The 17,710-nt window shown below is 37.8% G+C and overlaps 1 protein-coding gene across 1 annotated transcript; it reads left to right on the top strand.

The window, feature by feature from the left end:
- Positions 1-2,199: 2,199 nt before the first annotated feature.
- Positions 2,200-17,392, top strand: si:dkey-37g12.1 (atrial natriuretic peptide receptor 1). The gene is given in 27 exon segments (XM_057331775.1): positions 2,200-2,206; positions 2,692-2,886; positions 3,648-3,769; positions 4,119-4,208; positions 4,317-4,462; positions 4,581-4,702; positions 4,805-4,951; positions 5,045-5,199; positions 5,639-5,774; positions 5,896-5,984; positions 6,075-6,213; positions 7,895-7,973; positions 8,544-8,655; positions 8,875-8,967; positions 9,124-9,201; positions 9,364-9,538; positions 9,757-9,878; positions 9,997-10,144; positions 10,450-10,602; positions 10,717-10,891; positions 13,513-13,656; positions 13,880-14,003; positions 14,835-14,903; positions 15,002-15,176; positions 15,661-15,759; positions 16,054-16,145; positions 16,503-17,392. Coding segments are annotated over 27 exon segments (3,249 nt in total). The 3' UTR covers positions 16,566-17,392.
- The last annotated feature ends 318 nt before the right edge of the window (positions 17,393-17,710 follow it).

The raw sequence follows: 17,710 nt of genomic DNA, 5'->3' as shown, positions 1-17,710 counted from the left end.
GTGCCGATTTGCTACTGTAAGCAGGCTGTATTGGGGGTGAGACATTGGACAAAAAATGCGTATATACCCCATATCTGCTGAAAGGTAATTTAGAGACAAGTTTATTTATATGATTACACTGGCACACACATGACCTAAAATCAAACACTGAATGCACAGGTGAGCAACAGATGATAAAACATCACATTGAAACACCACCAGCAACTGGATGTCTTTGATTCACAAACTGCAGCAAGAGTTGAACAATATAAGCCAGACAGTGGACAGTATCCACCATTGAGGCATTTTTTGAAGGTGTAACACATCAAAATTACTCATTAAAACAAGTAAACCTCAATTTACTTACCATTGTTTCAGTGTACAAAACGAAGCGTCTGAGCTCCACCCCAGTAGACCATCAGCCAATCAAAATCGTTTAATCTGTACACAGTGGGTGTCGTCTTTTTTATGCGCCCTGTAAGCGCGTTTTTAAATGCAAACGCGCTTACAAATAATTAGGTTTATTAAAACATACAAAACCGACAGAAAAAATCATAACAGAATTCAGTAACTTAGATAGATGATGATATGGTCACCCTTACGAAAATTTACCATGGTTTTACTACAGTTAAAATTGAAAAACAGTTAAAACAAACAAAAAACATGGTTACTGTAGTAAAACAATGGTTATCACAAAATAATGTTTTTTGTAAAAACCATAGTAAACGATGGTTACTGTAGTTAAGCCATGGTTTTGCCCCATCAATGCACCAAAAAACCATGGTTACTACACTTGTACCACAAACAAAACTTTTGTTTAATTTTTGTAAGGGAGATTTGGCTTAACAATGCTTAGGTTCATTAAATATGAATATAAAATGCAACTTTGAAAGTCATTTTTCTCAGTGGTTGTAGAGTATAATTTTGCAAATCTCGCATCTATCGGCAAAGATCTGTTGTGGATTTAAAGCATGTAATGTCTTGATTGTCCATTGCTAGTTTAGGCTTTAATAATGTATTCAAAATGTTTGATTAGCCATATTAGCCTAGGTTTATTATCAATTTATATACATATATACCCGGTACTTAAAGTTTGAGCTGTTTTAACTGTAAATAATATCCATAGTCCTGGTTTAAAGACCATATAAAACTTAGCTGGTTTTACTTTTTTCTGTTGAGCTGAAAAATGTCAAATTAGAGATAGGCTGGTCTGGGGTAATTTTCCACAAGGTTGGTTGTTTCTTTTTTCTACCATAATTATTACTCACTCCAGTACGCGGAGCTTTACACTGCCATCTACTGGTTGAATAACACTCCTACACTGACTAGTCCTCTACGTCGCTCGGTATTTGGTAGAATTTGCTTGCTTTGTGTTCTCTTCGAAATTAAAACAGTGGTTCACCAACTTTATAATAAACTGATCCCCCAAAGAGAACTTTGTTTTTTCATAGATAAACATGTTTTTGGAAAACTTCTGTTCAAACATTAGCCTTTTTTTTATCACTGTGAGACAAACCTGTCAACTTTTTTAATGTCTTCAAAATGTTTCAGGATAATGACAGGGCATGCACGTTAGGCCATTCCCACGACATACGTTCAGTAACTTACTTTTTAATGTGTGAATCTTGATCCAAATCGAAAGTGTCTACCATTAAAAAAGTCTTCCTCTAAAGACAATGGCTTTTGGAAAGTCAACTTTAATTTTCAATACTACTGCGTAAACTGTTTGAGATAATTATGATGAATTTCTGTTTGTATTTAACACACTGAGACACAGCAAATGTCCCCCACAAGCAGTTGTTTAATGAACCTCAATATTCCAGTCACATCAATGTTTACAAACAATTGAAAAGATGTTTAATGTATGTAAACAGAAAGATATTCTATCACTTAAACACATATCATGGTTTTCCAGACCTCGTGGACATGCAAATTCCCATAGATGCCTCTACATCAGTGTTTTCTCATCTTCTTGTAAACAAACGTCAGAGAAGCACCAGAGCCTGAGATACATAGCAATATTAATGTGAGACCCTTGATTTACAGTCACTCTAGGGAGATCTTTGCTTTGGATGGCTGGTTTCAGAGCAAAACCATATGGCCATGGTTCATCATTGGATGTGTTTCCCACCCCGGATACAGGTAGTTTTTTATACAAGATTGGATTCTTTGTTTGATTTATTTGAAATGTTCTTGAATTGAAGCGGGATTAAAGCTGCAATGAGTGGTGAGTATTTTATGTTTTATTTTGATTTATTTAGAGACTTTGTTGTCTATTTGGAACTCATCTCTGTATTTTTGACTCTAAAAGCTCACACAATTCAATTTGGACCAAACCGTTGGCTTTTAAATGTATGTCATGGCATTATAAAAAAAAACTTTATAGACTTTGTTTCGGATCAAATGTTGTGGAACATGTTAGTTAATCTGATGCTTTTACTCTTGTACACCTTTAGGGGAACTGACTTCATACATCCAATAAGAGAACAGTTTGGTTGAAGTAATTGTACAAATGACTCAAATATAGTTCTGAGGAAACGTCTAGCATTCTTTGTTTGTCATTTGGTTTCATATTTTTTGGACAATTTACCAACCCTTACATTTTGATCTGTCAGCTACCATTTGAATGTTACTATTTAATATATACAGTATATATTGTTTAATATGTATTAAAAAACATAATTTTCCTTTTATGTGTTACATGTCACCTAGAGTTAAGAGAGCTTCAGTTAAGAGTTCCAGTCTCACTGGTTTTGTTGATGGCTGTGGTTCCTCTCAGTCTGGGCACCAGATTTACTCTGTTGATCTCCATGCCCAATACATCCAGTCCTTTCAGCATTGGTCGGATTGGGGCTGGAGCGCTTATTGCTATCAATGCTGCAAACAGCAGTCCAGACCTCCTGCAAGGTCTGCAAACTTTTAGAAAATGTAAAATGTTTATCTTATGTCACGTTATCATATGGCAAATCTGTTCCGCTATAGAACTGCAGTTACTTGATACTACCATTTTTGATGGTATTAATTATAATATTGTATGTATTCATTTGAAATATAAACGTACACTACCGTTTAGAAGTTTTGAAACACTTATTGATATGTTTCCTGTGATACATTTGTAGACGAAAATGATTGTTAATTGCCAACAAATTAAAAGAATTATATAATATTTTTCAAATGGATGGCGGCTACTTTAAAGATGAATATATGGATGTTTTTATTCACAACATAATTCCTAGAGTTACAATTTTGTTATTCCATAGTTTTGATGAGTTTACTTAAAACTGCACAAATTACCAATTAATAAAATGATTGATTAATAAATGTTTAAATACTTTGAATAGTAGTGTATAGTGTATACTGTACTGTATATGCACATACATGTACAAAAATATAACTGCATTAATGCACTAGTAACAAAATGTCAGATTTATTTTCTTGTTCTTGTAATATAATTGTAAATAAATAAATACATAAATGGCAAAGCAAGATATTATTTAGAGTTCTTCACTTTTTCATAAAATCTTTTGACCATTGTTGTGGGACACAGATGCCATATGATAACATTTCCAAAACGTTTTGAAAATATCTCCTTTATAGCATAAAGAACATTATATGAAGACAGTGAAGTAGGCCTATGAGTAAATATGCTGTTGAATGATTTGTGTCAGGCCATCAGCTGGACTATCATTATGTGGATGATGAATGCAGTGATCTGCGTGGCCCTGGAAAGATTGCGGCGCTTAACCATAGACACAAATACAGCGCTTTCATCGGACCTTCTTGCTCAAACGTACGTGCTTTCATTAGCATCATTGCCCAGACCATTGCAGATCAAACCAAATAAATAATTAAAATCCAGCAGACTGAAACTAAACGTGTCAGAAATAAAAATCACTCGCTGGCTATATCATTACTCAGTCAATGGACTGTCAAATGAAGATAGCCGTCCTCTACAAGAGCACAGTTTTAATTAAAGCTTAAACTCGACTTTTATCACATTGAAAGGGCATCAAACGGTAATCACGGAAATAATTATAATCTCATTTGTCACATGATATTATTATCACAAGACTATGAATTATGAAATGTTCATTTAGTAGGAAATAGAAAAATCCCGTTCTAATCATTTGCTATTAAAGGTTTGTGCAGTTACTGCGAAACTAGCAGCATATTGGAACATTGCTGTCATCAGTCCCATATGTGCCCATCAACAGTTTCTTGATAAAAAGGTCAGTTGTTATGTGCATGATGTTAACATTAACTTGTGTTGCACCTTCTGCATTTTGTTTCCCGTCTGCTAAATGTCTCTTTCTTTGTTTTGGCTCCATTGACCTCAGGCCTACCCAACATTAACAAGAGTGTTTGGACCTTTTACGAAACTGGGAGCTTTCTTTGTGGAGATCTGTAAAAGGTTTGGCTGGCAGCACATTGGCATCATTTATGACAGCAAGCCGGCATGGAATATTCCAGCTGAGGGAATCAGGTGTGTCCATGAAATTATTATAATTCTGCCAAACCTTGTCTGCTTATTTGTAGCTGTGCTTTTTGTACAATTTTCTGTTTAATACATACATTTGGTTTTATTTCATTTTTCTCCAAAGGTACCAAGCAGAACATAATAACATCACAGTGGCCAAATATCTAGAAGTAGGTGTCTATTTCCCGCAAGACTCCTCGTTGACCTGTTCCAAAATCTTGAATGAGATCACGCAAGTGTCTCGCAGTAAGACAAGTCTCATCTGTATGTCAGCTGTATGTGCCACAATATTGCATTGTTGCCCCATCAGATCTCCTATAAACTGTACAGACGTTTTTGTACTTACAGTTATTGTGATATCAGCACGTGGAGAGGTGGTCCGCCGCTTACTGATCGAAGCTCACAAGAAAGGCCTGACCAACGGAGATTTCGTTTTCTTCTGTTTTGAACCATATAGGCTTAAGAAGTTGTTTGGGAATTTTGACTGGAAACAAGGTGTTACATAACCAAAAAGCTTTGCGACCCTCATAAATTATGACAAATACCATGTATTTTGATATTAATAGTGCAACATTTTCTAATTCCCAGGTGATGAATTTGACTTTGTGGCAAAGGAAGCCTATAAGGCCCTGTTTTTCCTGTCTCTGTATAAACCTGAGGATGAACAGTACCAGGCTTTCTCAGAGAGCGTCAAGAGAAGATCCAAAAAAGACTTTGGCTATACATATTCCCATAATGAAAAGGTGGTGTAGATGTTATAAATAAACAACAGTAGAGTAGAAACAAATATGCCACACTCTGTCAAGTTGAAAGATTGAAACAGACTGAAAAAGTGACAAAAATCTCTTGCTTAATTGTTTAATGGATGTCAAGTGGTACATGAAAAAGCAGCAGTAAAGAGGCAGATCAGATACGGGTTGCATGTTCTAATGGTTTCATGGAAACACTTAACATAGTAAAGGAAAAAATTGAAATCGGCCCACCCATAAGAACGGATCATTTCTATAGATATTATGTTTTTATATAAAAAAGTGCTAATCTTTTACATTTGGCTAAATGGACTTTACGTGTATTAAGTGCATTGAAATGACTTGTAAATAATCACTTGCTGCCAAGGAAAAAACAATGCTGGTATGATGTATTTTAATAACCCTATATTATGAGTTTTTATTGGGTGTACAGGTATCAGTGCTAGCAGCTATAGCCCATGACAGTGTTTGGCTCTACGCTCAGGCGTTAAACGAAACCTTGGCAGAAAATGGAGACCCATATGATGGCTTTACCATCACCAGAAGAATGTGGAACAGAACCATCACAGGTTAGTAGAGCTTCCTCTGTGGTTTGGTTTTGCCTGTAGCATATCCTACATAATTCCTTATGTTATATTGTTAATTGAAATTTGACAGGAATTTATTATAACACCTTGCTGTGACTTACAGGTGTCCAAGGAGAAGTAACTATGGATGCAAGTGGAGATCGTGAGTCAGCATACATGATGAAACAACTCCAAGGTGGAAACCAGTTTCAGGTGAGATGCTAGCTTATGCTGTTAACGCAACCAATTCAAACGAATCTTCTATTCTAAATCACTTTTGTTAATGAACCTACTTTTTTACAGATCATTGCAAACTATTTTGGGACTGATAAAAAATATTTGCCGGTGAAAGGGGTTCACATCAACTGGACTGGAGGTCGGACAAGTCCGCCCAAAGACTCTCCAGACTGTGGCTTTAGAGGAGAACTCTGTTTCTATCTAGGTACAAGAAATTTCATGTTCACAGTTGGTCCACTTTTGGTAAAATGTGTAGGGTAAGCAGAGATAAAGCTTTTAAGGAGATTTAAAGGACACTCAAATATGCTTTACAAGTCTTTTCAATGTACTATTTAAAATGTTGGCGGTTAGTTGGTTTACGTACAGTAAATATGTTACGTAATGTAAGAACATTACTCAACTCAACTCAACTTTATTTATATAGCGCTTTTACAATTTTCATTGTTACAAAGCAGCTGCACATGAGACACATTGACTACAAGCAAAACAATCAAAGTTGTACCTGCAAAAACAAGAAAAGGTTGAAACACAGAAGACAGACACACCCACACACAAAACACTCCACACACACAACACGCACACGCACCAACACACACAGACACAGAGATACACACACACACGGATGCGCACGCACACACACACAACACACACACACACACACACGTACACAGACAAGTACGCACACACACACACGCTCAGTGAGAGCACACATTTAGGATAAAGGAGAGAGAAGCACAGGTCAAATATAACAGATAATAAATTCCTATATGCAATATTAATTAAGTAAAACTTTAAAATTCTAAAGCAGCCCCCCCGGTCAGGCAGATAGTGCAAAAACAGTATGCAAACGGTGGCGAGGAACCCAAAACTCTAATCGAGAAAAAAAACCTCAGGAGAACCCAGGCCCAACCAGGGGATTCCAGTTCCCCTCTGGCAAAAGCTGCTGCCTCTGCACAAGCTCCAGAGAACTTGCACAACAAGGCTAAATAAAATAAACAAACTAAATAATAAAATAAATTATAGTTTAAGATTATCATTAATAATAATCTAATAGCAACATTACTTATAGAGCCACATTGAATAAAGTTTAAGGCAACATTTTTTTTCTCATTTTTACAGGGTATGTTTGTGCAGTTCTAGCCATTGAGATTATCAGTAGCAAAACATTTAAACACTATAACATTTTATAGTAAAAAGAAATCTTGTCCTCCAGGGGTGAGACAAACAGTTGTTCCCCCACCAAAAATGAAAATAAATCAGAGCAATGTTAGGCTACAAGCTGGCGGGGTGAAAGTATTTTAACATAAAAGCGCACTCTTCTGTTTAACATAATTATCGAAAATGGAAACTAAACCAAAATAATTGTTAGTTTCGGCTTTATATTAAAGTTCCAACTCAAATTTCCAACGTCACTGTTCAGCAACTCTGTTTCCAGCAGGGGGCACCAAATGCCCATCTTTACCCTTTACACAAGCCCATTCACCACACACAGCTTTCTCATTCCCTATCCTTGTCTTGTGGCATTGCCCCATTCTTTCTCTTTGATTAAAAATAATGTCTTGAATAATGTACAATGCCTGAAAGACCCCAATCTCCAACTCAACAACAATATAGATTTCTCAGCAATCCACCGACTGGATCTCCCCCAAGCTAACAGGTAGAAGTAATAAAGTCTGGACAGACTTACACAACCAAATAATAATTCTTTTATCAGAATGCTGAATAGGTGACTGACTATGTTTCATAATGCACTGTAGAATTACCTCAGGCAATATATGGTTTGCTTTATTATCCTTCAAAAAGGTGGAAATATTTGAGTGTTGACACCAAGTGAATGCTGTAATTGTCTCATATACCTACTAATGAGTAATGTATGTTTTTATCAGACAGAAAATTATTGATTGCTTCCTGCATTATTGCTGGCTTGGTGACCACAGGGACTCTTACAATCTATGTTTTGTACAGGTATTTATTTTGAAATAATACAGGTATTAAATATTTGATTACGTATGTTTTTTTCAGACCGTATGTTTAGTAACTTACTTTTTTAAATTGCTACTTTATTGAATGGCAGAGTCAAGCTCAGACATAAGATAAATTGAATTGCAACAATATGATGGTGCCTGACCTTCATCATTGACCCACACGTGAATACTATGATACGTATACATTTTGATTCCTTTAAAACGATGCTGATTTCCAGGAGGAAAAATAAAAATGACATAATTTATCAAAATAACATCATTTTCCTTTAAGAACTTGGAAATTGTTGTATGCTACAAATGTGATTTGTGTATGCCAATTGCATGCTATAATGAATTTTGTTAGAACATTGTAATTGGGTATTTATAATGAATTTCTGTTGATTTAATAGTTTAACGGTTGTCAGACAAAATATTAGAGCTGACCTCATTTGAGTCAAGCCCTCTGCAATTCTCTTATCACTGGCTCGCAGGATTGTAAGACTAAATAGTTGCTTTGTTGACACGAGTCTGTGTACTTTCTCTAGACGTCAGAAATTTTTTTTATTAACAGAAAGTATAAACTCCAGGAAGACGCTGCCAAGATGCTGTGGGAAGTCAGCGCTGCTGATGTAATAATGATGGAGCACCACTCCTTGACTATGCCAAAGGTTTAGACCCCCTTAGTATGAAAACACAGAAGTTACTCTTTTGTGTCACAGTTTACATTACAATATCATTGTGATTACATAACTAACAAATATTAAAAGTAAAAAAAACTGTAAGAGTAATAAACAAGTTTATGTCATGTTTGTCCTGTAAGAAAACTGCGCGCGCGCACGCACGCACGCACGCACGCACGCACACACACACACAATATAGTAAAATGTTCCTTCTTGATTTAGTCCCGCAGGTCTGAATCCATTCAGGCATCTTTGGAGTCCATCATTAGCAGCATGCAGGACAGGCCATCTGCACAAAGAACTGCAGTCTACAAAGTAAAATTGTCTTAAAAGTAACACTATATATTACCGGTTAATGTAATATATAGTGCACAATACATCATTTTGACACAATGTCATGATTTATGACAACTAACAAAAGTTAGTTGCATGACTCACCAAGTGAGGATTTACGTTTTCCTTTCTGGATAGGGAACAGTTTGTTCTGTTTACTTTTTGAATGTGAAGAACGCTCATCTGAACAGCAAGCTGCTGGCTGAGCTTAAACAGGTGAAGCTTGTTTAGAACATTGACAAATGCATTCACATTCATTCATGTCACAACGTGCATTTACCAATCTATATCTACAGTATAATCAGATGCAACTCAGCCAGCATCTTAATGTTTTTAAACTATCACAGTCCTAAAGGGATGTGCTTGTGTGTTTTACAGTGCAGAGATCTGACACACCATAATATTTGCAAATTTATTGGAGCTTGCCTGGAGACCCCTCAATCTTTCATTCTCACAGAGTATTGCCCTAAAGGAAGCCTGCAGGTACAACCACGACGCCAAGAGAATGTCTTTTTTTCTACAAGTTATTGAAAAAATGTACTTTCTTTACTTTATTGGTATAAAAATTCTAAATATATATATATACATATACAGTATATCCTGTACATTAATCAAATGCACATCTTTCTTCTCATGACTGCACATCTACATCTATAATGCCGTCGGTTGTTTTTTGATTCTAGAATTGAGACACCTTAGCTTTTCAAGACATAATTTAAATTTCTTATACATATTACACACTGTTATGTTATATGATTTATTCTACATCACTATATAAGTGTGAATGTGAATTGAGATAATTTTCTATGCAAATTTTGCAGGACATTTTGAAGAATGACTCTATCAAGCTGGACTGGAACTTTAAGTATTCCCTCATGTCGGACATCGTGAAGGTCATTGTGTTTGTGTGTGTGTGTGTGTGTCATTTTGCAGATTAAATTGATTCTAGTAGTATATAAATGTATAATGATGGATAGCAGTAGTGATAAATAGAATGTGACTTTGGTGTAGGGTATGGACTATTTGCATCGCAGTCCTCTGCACTCTCACGGTCACCTCTCTTCATCCAGCTGTGTGGTGGACAGTCGCTTTGTCTTGAAGGTCACCGGTTTTAGATTTAGCTCATTCAGGCTTTCAGAGAAAGAGGACGCCTGGACCGGTGAGCATCTTCAATTCCTTTATAGCAGCAGATGAGGTTTGTGACTCCGTGATCTATGAAGCAGTTTTGAACACATTAGGCAAATAGAGCAGACTACTTTGAAAATTTACAGCATTATTCCAATTCACTCTGAATTGACCTTCTTAAAATGTTTGGTTATATATAGTAACGTATTACATGTATAACAAACAATGTTAGTGACTTCGCCCCTTCGTGTAAACTTGCACACATAGCTTGATATTTAAATGGTATGTGTTAAACATTTATTGGTACTTTATGTTCTGCTACTGTGTTTGCTTTCTAAGCTCTGCTATGGACGGCCCCGGAGCTGCTGAGGCAGTCCATGCCTGCTAATGGTACCCAGAAAGGGGACGTCTACAGTTTTGCCATCATCGCTCAAGAAGTTGTATATCGCCGAGGGCCTTTCTACATCCCCAGCTGTCCATTCGGTTCTAAAGGTATATGACAGTACACTCCATAACCCCTAAGGCTTTCTGTTTTGAAAGACCCAAAGTGAGAACAGCTTCAGATGGACAACAGGAGTGGAGATCGTTTGATCTTTTCTTTCACAGAGATTGTGGAGAGGGTCAGAACGGGGGGCTGTAGCCCTCTGAGGCCGCACACAGACTGTGGCGAGTGTGAAGAGGAGCTGGAGGATCTGCTGAACATCTGCTGGAGAGAAAAATCTGCAGAGAGACCAGACTTCTCTTTTCTGAGGACTGCCATCAAGAAACTCTGCCCGAATGGGTTTGTAGTGCAACACGACACAGGACATGTTCATATGTTTTGTGCAATTCTGGGGAGTATATGTATTCCTTGGGAATCGAACTCATGTCTTTGACATTGCCACCACCATGCTGTGCCAGTTGAGTCATGCGCAATAAAACCATATTTGATTGGCAGCTGATGATTGGCACTTGCATACCGCTGACCAAACCGAGAAAGAAACGCTGACTTTTATGGTCTTCTCTGCACGCTGTTCTTTTATTGGAGTTTCTGTTGATATAATCTTGCCTACTTGTAAAGTCCGACTCCCAAGTCAAGTCTGATTTAAAGCACGTTAAACAAACAGCACTGAGACATCAGCTTTACGTGAATGCAACCACGTCCATTTGCTCTCTCTTGACATGGAAGCAGTGGCACACAGCGCACACTTCCTTGTTGTACTCGTTTCAGCTCTAAGCGATGGTAGTTGTGACTAATGAGCACTTTTGCGGTAATAAATAAAAACAGAGCAGAGACACAAAGGCTCATTAATTATACTTACAGATGACAGGGCTTAATAAGGTATACAAACAAGCACGATATGAGAACTCTGGGGACCAATGACACACAGCCGAGCAAGCACAGGGCCCCGTGAGAGCAACACTGTTACTGCGTATCACACTGAACATCTATTCTGGCACTGGAGAGAGAGAGAGAGAGAGAGAGAGAGAGAGAGAGAGAGAGCGAGAGAAGCGAGAGAGAGCGAGAGAGAGAGAGAGAGAGAGAGAGAGAGAGAAGAGAGAGGGAGAGAGAGAGAGAGAGAGAGGAGAGAGAGAGAGAGCGAGAGAGAGAGAGAGAGAGAGAGAGAGAGAGAGAGAGAGAGAGAGAGAGAGAGAGAGAGAGAGAGACTCGCAGGGAACAATATGAGGAGAATTAACATACAACAAATTCCGTCCCATATGGCTATTTTTGCATGCATGACCAGGGCAACATAGTTAGCAAACATGATTTGACAAGCACTTTTATTACTGCTTATAGTTAGTGGTGAAATTATGAACAGATGTAAATATACACTATAAATGGTTGCAATACAGACATCATTGAATCCTAAATTTGCTTTTTGGGTACTTTTCATAATGAATTACAGTTTCCTTTAACGTTGAAGATTTACACAACTCATATCAAGGACCTGAATATCATAAACCATGTCCTTGCATTTCATTTACAGCCATCTAAACACCCTAGCAACCACATAGCAACCCAATTAGAACCACTTTCAACACTAGCCCTGCATCCGAAATCGCCTAATTCCATACTATAAAGTAGGCGAAAATAAGTATGAGTCACGAATATGTCCGAAATCTCAGAATGCAACATGAAACAGTAGGCGAGAAATACCCGGATGGTCTACTGCTTCCGCCGAGATTCGTGACTGTGGATCGGATGGACACTTATCGATGCCACGGGAGCTGAGCAACGGTCAAATTTCAAAAGTATATCAAATAAAAATAGCGTCAAACTTTAAAATGAATTTCTTGTGACTAAATTATGTTTTATCAGTGCCTGCGTACAGGTTGTTCTTATTACGTCATTGGTCAAAGAGCATTCGGGTCACATGACCATAAAACATGGCAGATGCAGTATGTCCAAAATGTATTCATACTACTCATACTATATAGAACGTACTGTTTTAACAGCCGATAGGTAGGTACTTATTCAAATGAAGTACGTTCTATCACAGTATGCGATTTCGGACGCAGCGTAGTTGTGTGTCTCAATCAGCTCCCTTGTTCAGTAGTCAGGGCACTGATCAGGGAGTCATTTTAAGGGCTGTCTCATTCGCAAAATCCTTCCAGTGCACTGAAACGTTCGCTCCTTAAAAATTCCCACAATGCACCGCAAAAAACCATCGATTCTCCCTATGTTCCCGTACCGGAAATCACGTGACCATTTTTGAAGCCGTTTAACCAAAATCGCACGAGCCAACTCAATAAACTTCATTATTTTATACATAAACACACATTGCTAGACAGCCAGGGAACACAATCTATACTTAACTGTTGAATTTAATAATTGATCAAATGTGTGCATGGATATGTAACAGAAGATTTTAAGTGTTTCTCATATGTAATTCAACCAGTATTTAAAAATAAAGCCTTTTAGGTTTAGGGTTAGGTTCGCGAGATTTTGGCTGCAGCTGTATCCCTATAGCCACAACCATAAATCATTGGCTACTGAATTGTATGTCAATGGTGCTGCCATATTGAGGAGGGCAAGACTGCCTTATAAACACATACAGATACAGGTGAAGGGGAGCTGCAGTTTTTCTGGATGAACAGTCCAGTAACATTTACATTTCTTAATGATTTACGAAATTATGTTGAAAATGAAAAACCAAGTTCTCTCATTCTCTCATATGTTTATAGCCTTGCCCTTCCTTACATGGTGGCACCGTTGGCATTGCAGCTGTGGGCCAAATCACTCAGTGAGGCATCTCTGTATTTCTATGGTCAGCGCTGTATGTTTGTATTATATTGTTGTATATTGTATGTGGGTACGTGTTGTTGCCTTTGGATTGACACTGGGTTTATAACATAAAAGCAAAAAAAGAACTGGGCAATCATGTGGTTGTATGTGTGTGCATATATCTGTGTGTGTTTTAGGGGTTCTGAGAACATTCTAGATAACTTGCTGTCCCGCATGGAGCAGTATGCGTGTAATCTCGAGGAGATAGTCAGCGAGCGCACCGCTCAACTCCAGGAAGAGAAGAAGCGGGCAGAGGGACTACTCACGCAAATGTTACCACGGTAACACACCACTCCACATTATAACCATAAAAATGCTGATCCAAACCTACATACGCATTATTTTTGCCATTTAAATCCTGTTTTTTGTCTTTTCCATTCTAAACTGTCATGTTACTAAATATTTACCTGCACCTGGCCTAACAACGGGCCTACGTGACGAGACCTGTACTGAACATTACCTTGCCTTCCATTTTTAAAAGTGCACATCTTGGCGTATTTTTAGATCCGTTGCTGTGCAGCTCTTAGCGGGAAAAACAGTGACAGCCGAGACCTACGACTGCGTCACCATCTATTTCAGTGATATCGAAGGTTTCACCGCCATGTCAGCTTCCCTCACTCCAATGCAGGCAAGGATGCATGACGGAGAGGTTTCGTCAAGTAATGGCTGGAATACACTACAAGACTTTTAAAATCTGAACAGATTTTTTTGAAACTAGACATCATACACTTGCAGACTTCTTGAAAGTTTCGGATAGAAACACACTAACTGATCAAATCTGCAGACTGGCACAGACTTTCTGCAACAAGTCCAGACTGAAAATCTGGGCAAAATCTGAGCAAAAGTCTTGTAATGTATTTTAGCCTTTACTTGTCAGAAACTTTTACATGGATTTTGGAAACAAAGGAGGGTTTTTCTAAAAATGTAAGATTATTCTACTGTGTTTCCATTTGTACATCAATTTCAATTGTACATTTTGATGACTTTTATTGAGATTCAAAGGAACATTAACAGATATTTACAGTAACCACAGTCCACAGCTCTATAATAAAAAGACCCGCACAAGCTTATCAACAATGTGTGTATGCGTGCTTGTGCGGGGGGTTTGTTGTAAGATCAAATGCCATGTAAGCCCTGTCAGCTCTGAAATGGCTCTCACATGTCCCATGAGACCTCTTGGCATTACAAGGTGACATGGCACAAGTGCTGAAATCTCCTTTCAGTCACGAATACCGGGCTTCTGTTAGCATAGCTGCTGGCTCGCTACCTCGGTTCAAAGTGGAAATAATACATTCACACGAGTTTATTTCAGGATCTTCCTGCTGCCCGCAGCCGAACCCCAATGGAAAACCATTGTCACCATTTGGAAACTTTTCATGTCTGAACCTGTGTGTCTGTTTATATTCGTCTATCCAAGCTGACAGCTATAAACTGACCGTTGCCGTTTCTTTTCTTGTAGGTTGTAAACGTGCTGAATGACCTGTACACATATTTTGACAATATCATCGACAATCACAATGTATACAAGGTATAACTAGAATGCACACTTTGACCCAACGTGAATGCCTGTGAGACATATCAAAATTCAAATGGGCTGCTTTACATGTATGTTTTCTCTGTATCCAGGTAGAAACCATCGGTGATGCTTATATGGTAGTGTCGGGCCTGCCTATAAGAAATGGACTCGACCATGCGAAGGAAATTGCTAGAATGTCAATAGCTATAGTGCAGGGCATGAGGAGTTTCCACACTCTCCATGTACCTCAAAAGCAGCTGAGGGTTCGCATTGGAGTCCATTCAGGTAATGATTGGAGAGTGAACAGGTGTTAAATAGCACTTTTTTTTACTTTTTACATTTTCTTTTGTCTGTGAGAGCCACTTGAATAAATTTGCTCATTTTCTTGTCATGCTGTCAGTCTTTCACATGGCTGTTGGATGACTTTTTGCATTATTTGCATGCGTATACATGGTTCGGTTTGCACATACTGGTCTCCTTGTGGAGTGATTTAAACTCCTCTTTGATAAATTCAAATAAAGTAAAGAATTTTACGTTGTATGCACCTGAATTACGCATATTAGTATTACATAAAAAAATATACAAAATGCATTGATATGTTGATTAGTAAGTGTATAGAACAACAGGTTAAGTACTGTTGCAAATAGAAAAAAGGACACTGGAACTGTTTGTGCCGAGTTTGTTAAAACTACTAAAGAATGTTCACAAACTCAGAACAGATTTTTGAGTATCCATTTCTTAAAAATACAGTGCATAATTCATGTTACAGGGCCCTGTGTCACCGGTGTTGTGGGTCTGAAAATGCCACGCTACTGTTTATTTGGAGACACTGTGAACACTGCCTCTAGAATGGAGACGTATGGATTACGTAAGATTACTCGTGAAGGACTTTAAATGAACTGTGAAAGATGCTGCGGTATACTGTAGTGTCACTGCATTGACCTACCTGTTGAAAAGATCAGCTGGTCAGCAGTTCATATTTTGTGTAGTTCATTGTGTATTCAGAATTCACGCTGGACAAAGCTGGTCTTTTTTGGAGGGTTGATCAATTTTTTATCAGCTTTTGTTCGTAATATTGCAGAGAGATGTAATGTTGGAGGATCAATATGTCATTTACATAACAAACATATGAGAATCATGAAATTTACCTGACTTTCTCCAGCACTGAAGATCCAAGTGAGCAGTTCTACCAAGACTCTCCTTGACACCTTCAAGACATTCCACTGTGATCTGAGAGGTGACATCCACATAAAGGTACCGTGTTTCTGTCACGTTATCTGTTCATCACACTGATAATTGGTTCTTCTTACGCTTGATGTGACTTTTAGCATCAGTACATTACTTGCGCTAACAGTAATAAATCCATTTCATTACAAAACCGTTACTGGAACCTGTTAATCAAATGACATCATCTGTAAACATGTAAGGCAATTAAACATTCACAACCGAAACATCATTACACAGAAACATCATTTCTGAAAGAGTGGAAATATTTATTCGGTAATGAGGTACAGCTGGTAAGAAACTAGAAATAGATCTCAATGACTTTATCCTAACAACAGTTTTGAAGAATCTGAACTGCACGCACCTCTTTGTTCTTTTCCATTTCAGGGAAAGGGCTGGTTGAGGACGTTCTGGCTTTTGGGAGAAGATCCAATTCAGATGTCTCGCTAAATACGTTTCCCTTCTTTTGTCAATTTTAGTTGAGCCATCTACTTGTATATTTTTGTTTGCAATAGACTACAGCAGAGATGACATATTTGTGTATGCAAACACAGAGTTAGCATTTTAGCACTTCCGGTTCCAACGCCCCAAAGTCCATGAGTTTTTTGAATAGGTTAATTGCCTGAAATATGATCTGTGGTTAACAAAACCTCGAAATATTTTCTAGTTTACTCGATGACATTAAAGCTTTATTGTGTCTTAAAAACGGCGGTTGCACACAAGTTGCTAAAAGCGACTACATCATTTGGCGGAGACATTAGAGCTCATCGCGCATATACTGTAAAATCTCACAAGTAATGCAACATGGGCACAACTCTCTAAAAATGTGGATGGAGGATTCATTCACTGAGTAATTACTTACAAGGGAACACGTTGAAAAAGGTTGTCGAAGGCTTGGTGGTGGTGACATTGATATCGAGCGACCGTAGTGTAGTCAGGTTATAGCCTCATGTTAGCTTTTTACTTCTGGCATTTGTATTTAGGCTTCAAAAGTACCAAATGTTGTGTTCGTTTGTAAATGTTATCTTGATAGACAAAACGTGCACATCATAAAACTATGCAATTAATAGTTTTATTTACAGACTGTCAAAATGATATTTGCTAAATTAAATGTGGGAGAAGCCCTGCAGCTCCTTGTGGTTTGGTTACAGAGCTTTAATTTCACAATTGTAATAGCAATTCAATAGCAAGTCACTTAGACTTTGTATAGCCAACAGCAAAACAATCATATCTGATGTGTCAATTTTTCATTGATTCAAAAATTCTTCTAGGTGTTGTTTGCGTATTCATTTTCAGACATTTATCAATCTTTGAACCCTACAAATAAAGTAATTCTATCACTCATACTGATAACCCTGACTGTATTCTATAATTGGTTACCTGTACGGACCCAGCACTGCTCAGAGTAGGTCATTGTATTAATAGCCCTTCCATTTCACAGTTGACCCCTGATGATTCATAGCCCCCTCTGGCCGTCCGTGCTTTCACTAAAAGCCCTTAACTGTTGTGCCGTGTTGACAGCAGGCCACTAAAAACTCCAGATTCAATCTTAATGGTCTACAAATTGCCAATGTTGAAAAGAACCATCCACGTCG

The sequence above is a fragment of the Triplophysa rosa genome, linkage group LG4 (genome assembly GCF_024868665.1).
Source record: "Triplophysa rosa linkage group LG4, Trosa_1v2, whole genome shotgun sequence".
Lineage (NCBI taxonomy): Eukaryota > Metazoa > Chordata > Actinopteri > Cypriniformes > Nemacheilidae > Triplophysa > Triplophysa rosa.
Note: the sequence above shows the minus strand (reverse complement) of the source record. Positions and strands in the feature narration are given on the sequence as shown.